This window comes from Carassius carassius, chromosome 1 (genome assembly GCF_963082965.1).
Source record: "Carassius carassius chromosome 1, fCarCar2.1, whole genome shotgun sequence".
Classification (NCBI taxonomy): domain Eukaryota; kingdom Metazoa; phylum Chordata; class Actinopteri; order Cypriniformes; family Cyprinidae; genus Carassius; species Carassius carassius.
This window is the reverse complement of record NC_081755.1, coordinates 38457817-38462124: the sequence shown is the minus strand read 5'-3', so window position 1 is coordinate 38462124 and position 4308 is coordinate 38457817. Positions and strand designations below refer to the sequence as shown.

Genomic DNA, 4308 nt, shown 5'->3' with positions numbered 1-4308 from the left:
GCAGCAGACACACCCACCTAAATGATTTGAATATATCGCTTATACTGCCCCAAAAGTGAATCAAACGGATTTTTCTTGAACACAAATGTCATTTGTAGAGTCTTCATCTCGTGCGAATATACAAAAACCTATTAAAAGTGCTGTTATTTTGGTTATGTGCACAACTTTTTTAATTGGCAAAACATTGGTGAGTGCCGCTTTAATTACTCAGGCGCTACAGCTCTGTGTGTGCGGAGTGCTGAGGTGACTGACAAAACTGCTCCCATAGCAGCAGAGAGTCGTGTGCGCCGCATCCGCAGACGCTCATTTCTTCCCATCAGCTGGAGATGAAGGAGAAGCACACTGAACTCAGTCCTTCCTCTGAATGCACATGATGCGCTCGCACCTGCTACTGCACACATACCGTCGGTATGTATTAATATTACTCAAATGCATTCATTTTGATGCCGTTTTGTGCATTCGATAATTACTCTAATGCATGACAGGAGTAAACAAGGAGAAAGGGACTTAACTTGCGGGGACAAACAGAAGAACATTTTGCTTTAAAATAGTTGGATTTTCGACACAGTATGGAATTTATTCTGTTTAAGCAGCTAGATTTAAAGATTTGTTGTGGCTTCAGATCATTCGTTCCTGAGAGTTTGGGTATATGCAGTTTAATCTAGCTTAATTTTGAAGAAAAATAAACATGCGTTATTAAAAGACTGAGATATGTCGTATATGAAATTAATTAGTACTAGCCTGTGCTGAGAGTGCATTTTAATTATTTCTGAAGACCAGTAACACAAATGCTTGTTTTTCCTTGAGGTTTTGTTTGTTGGTTACAAATATGTAGCTCAAAACTGTCTGAAATGAGAGTAATTTTGCTAAATGGTGCCCTAAAGAAGCATCACACAATATCACACACAATTTATCTTACTTAAGCAGCTGATTTATTGTGGTTTGCATAATTCACAATGTAATCTAGCATGACAAATAAGAAGAATGTGGAGAAAAATGTTATTTGTGATATTTATCATTAATCAGGCACTGTATTTTAAGGCTTACAGTTTAGTCAGTGCAATTGCTTGAATTTCTTGTTACCTTGTAATTTAATTTCCCTCCTAATGTGTGTCATGTTTCCGTAGAGGGCGGTTGGCTAAATGATGGATTTCATTACTTTATTGGTTTTGGCTGAAGATGAAGACGCCTTGAGCTTTAGTAATTGACTCTGGGATGCCTGAAGCAGCCTTTGGATTCTAACTACCGCATATCAAAACATCACAAATATCCCCCGAACCTTTAGGAGAAACAAACGGAATATGAATTTCACCGCAGGCTTGCTGAAAAAAGAGCTTCTGCTCTCAAACGCCTTGCTGTCCTTGAACGCCTCTTTCCACGATGCCGAGGACTTCACAAACGATGCTTTCCTCCACCAGAGTGGAGAGCTGGAGAGACTGCTGCTGCTGACAATCAAAGAGCCCACCACTATCGCTCTCACCGTGATGTATTCATTATCATTTGGGGTGGGCTTCATTGGAAATCTCATGGCCATTCGAATGCTCACCTGCCAGAAGACTAAGAGGATGCAGAGCATCAGTGCCACCCGGAGTTTACTCATCAACCTGGCAGTGTGTGATCTGATGGTGGTTTGCATCTGCATGCCTATCACGCTCGGCCACACTATCTACACCGCATGGGTGTACGGAGACCTCCTGTGTCGGGCCGTTCCCTTCATCCAGGCCGTGTCCGTGTCTGCCAGTGTCCTCAGCCTGACCGTCATCAGCATCAACCGATACTACAGTGTTCACAGCCCGCTCAATTCCCTCTCATACTTCACCCAGAAGAAGATCTACATCACCATCGTATGCGTTTGGATCCTGTCCTCGGCCATTTGCGCACCTTTACTCTTCATGATCAAGCTGGACGAGATCCACTTAATCGACATCGTCGTGCCAATCTGCAGAGAGCTTTGGCCGCAGGCGAGACTCAAGCAGGTCTACAACGTGCTCCTCTTCGTAGCTCTCTACTGCATCCCCGTAACCTTCAACCTCATCATCAGTTTTCTGACGGGAAGGAAGCTCTGGAAGGCTTCTCATCATTTCGACGATTTTGATCCACACAGCCATGCCATGCACGCTATACATCTGAAGATGCGCAAAAAGATCGCCAAGGTGGTGGTCACTCTGGTTCTCTTATTCGCCATCTCCTGGCTCCCGCTTTACGTTGCAGACATCCTGATTGACCACGAGGTTCATCCACCTCACTGGGTTCTGCAGAGTCGTCCTTTTGCACAGTGGCTTGGCCTCACTAACTCCAGCCTCAATCCCATCTGCTATTGTTTCTTGGGCGATTTGTACCGCTCTGCCAGAGCAGTCAGGTCCAGGTATCATCAGAGAATGCTTTCCGTCCTTAGATCCTCCAGCTCTTTTAAACTGTCCAGTTTGCTTTCTCTCAAAAAGCAGAAATCTGACCGGCGACAGGGTGCCGTGAGCCAGGTGTCGGTGGAGACTCTTTCTGATTGGTGTTCTAACAACAGCCAAATGTTGTCTCTCCAAAGCCTCTCAGAGAAGATTGTGTCTACAAGCAATCCTGAGTTATCCAACTTGTAGTCAAGTAGCATAGTCTCAAAACAAAGCAGGGCACTTGTAAGGGATAGTTCACCCAAAACATCTTTTGTGTTCCACAGAAGAAAGAAAGTTATAGAGGTTTAATGAATTTTCACTTTTGGGTGAATGATCTCTTTAAGAATTGATCATTTGTTTTGTAGTCCTGCCGAAAAGCATGCGATTCCGATGATTTGATGCAACATCGGTTTGTATTCATAACTAACTGTCCACAGTTACATTGTATCGTCACATATATTGTACATGAATAAAAGTTGCTTGATGTAAAGTGGGACTTCCTTTAAATAAAGGACAGTTTTGTATAGACATCACTGACACAGACTGTACATAAATGCTCAATTAAGGCCTGTTCACACCAAGAAATGTTTGAATGTGAAAGTTCAGTGCGATAAATATTTAAATTTGAATGAACAGCAGACCAACATGAAAATTTGCACAGGCCTTTATTTGGGGGTTTCAAACTGGGGGCCCCACAAAGGCTCCACAGAATAAAAGATTTTACATAATATATAATTTAATTATAATAATTTAATTATTAATATTAATAAAACATTTAACACTATACTCTTAAACACATTTACTGAATTGGATATTATTATGCTTCATTCTGCTTACTATTGACAGCCAAGTTTAAGTAAGAAACAAATTTGCATTAGGTTTTGTGAAAATATGTACAGTATTTATTTCAAAGTAGCCATCTCTCTTTCCTTATTATTTACATATGTTAAATGCTACTTTATATTTGTAACTTTCAGAAGAGTTTCTCTTTGCCACCATTGACTTTTTGCCTTAATGGCTTTATGTATAAAGCTGCTATGAAACAAATTATTCATTGTGAAAAGCACTTCTGTAATAAAAGCTTCAGGTTATGCATCTAACTGTACTTTAATACTGGTTAAAAAAAAGAAAATACTCTGTAAACTTAAATGAAGTAAATATCTTCTAGATATTTAATCATTTTCTTTGGCTTGATGCAATTCAGTTATTTCGTATTCTATTCATTATTCTATTATCTGTTATTTCACACATTTAATGTGTTTCTCAAACAGTGTAAATATGTCAGTGTATGAATATATGTCATTATGTTTAAGAAAAGGAGACCATCACAATCTTCATATAAGTCACAATCACGACCTAAAAGTTTTGAAATCCCGTTTTTTAAATATAAAAACTTTAGTTATTGTACATTGTTTAAAATAGGTATACCATACTATCTTTATAATCATATAAACGTGCATTTGCATTCACAAAAAAGAAAATTCCTACTTGTTTGAGAGTTTCGAGCATGCATTAATAAAATGAAGGTCAGACAGAAGGTAAAGGTTCTAAATGCCATGAGAAGATTCATAGCAATTTTGATGTCATTAAACGTACTGTGCTTGATTGTGAATCATTACTTGCCTTCTTCAATAAAAACCAACATGAATAGAATCAGATATATTTCACCAAGTAGAGCTGCCCTCGGATCTTTTGGTATGAATAGATCTACACATCAAAGTATATAAGAACATAATGTACCACATGAAAAACAAACAATCATCAATGATAAATCTACAAAACAATTATATATATAATTATATAATATACGTGTGTGTGTGTGTGTGTGTGTGTGTGTGTGTGTGTGTGTGTGTGTGTGTGTGTGTGTGTGTGTGTGTGTGTGTGTGTGTGTGTGTGTGTGTGTGTGTGTGTGTGTGTGATTTTT

The 4308-nt window shown here is 39.1% G+C and overlaps 1 protein-coding gene across 1 annotated transcript; it reads left to right on the top strand.

Annotated features, from left to right (window-relative positions):
- The first annotated feature begins 297 nt into the window (after window positions 1-297).
- On the top strand, window positions 298-2899 carry LOC132121645 (neuropeptide FF receptor 2-like). The gene is made up of 2 exons (XM_059531311.1): window positions 298-408; window positions 1128-2899. Exon 2 carries the CDS (start codon window positions 1302-1304, stop codon window positions 2589-2591), a length of 1290 nt encoding a protein of 429 aa, XP_059387294.1. The 5' UTR covers window positions 298-408; window positions 1128-1301; the 3' UTR covers window positions 2592-2899.
- Window positions 2900-4308: the final 1409 nt, after the last annotated feature.

Coding starts and splice junctions, on each gene's coding strand:
- LOC132121645 (XM_059531311.1), top strand. CDS start 1,302: ATGAATTTCACCGCAGGCTTGCTGAAAAAAGAGCTTCTGCTCTCAAAC.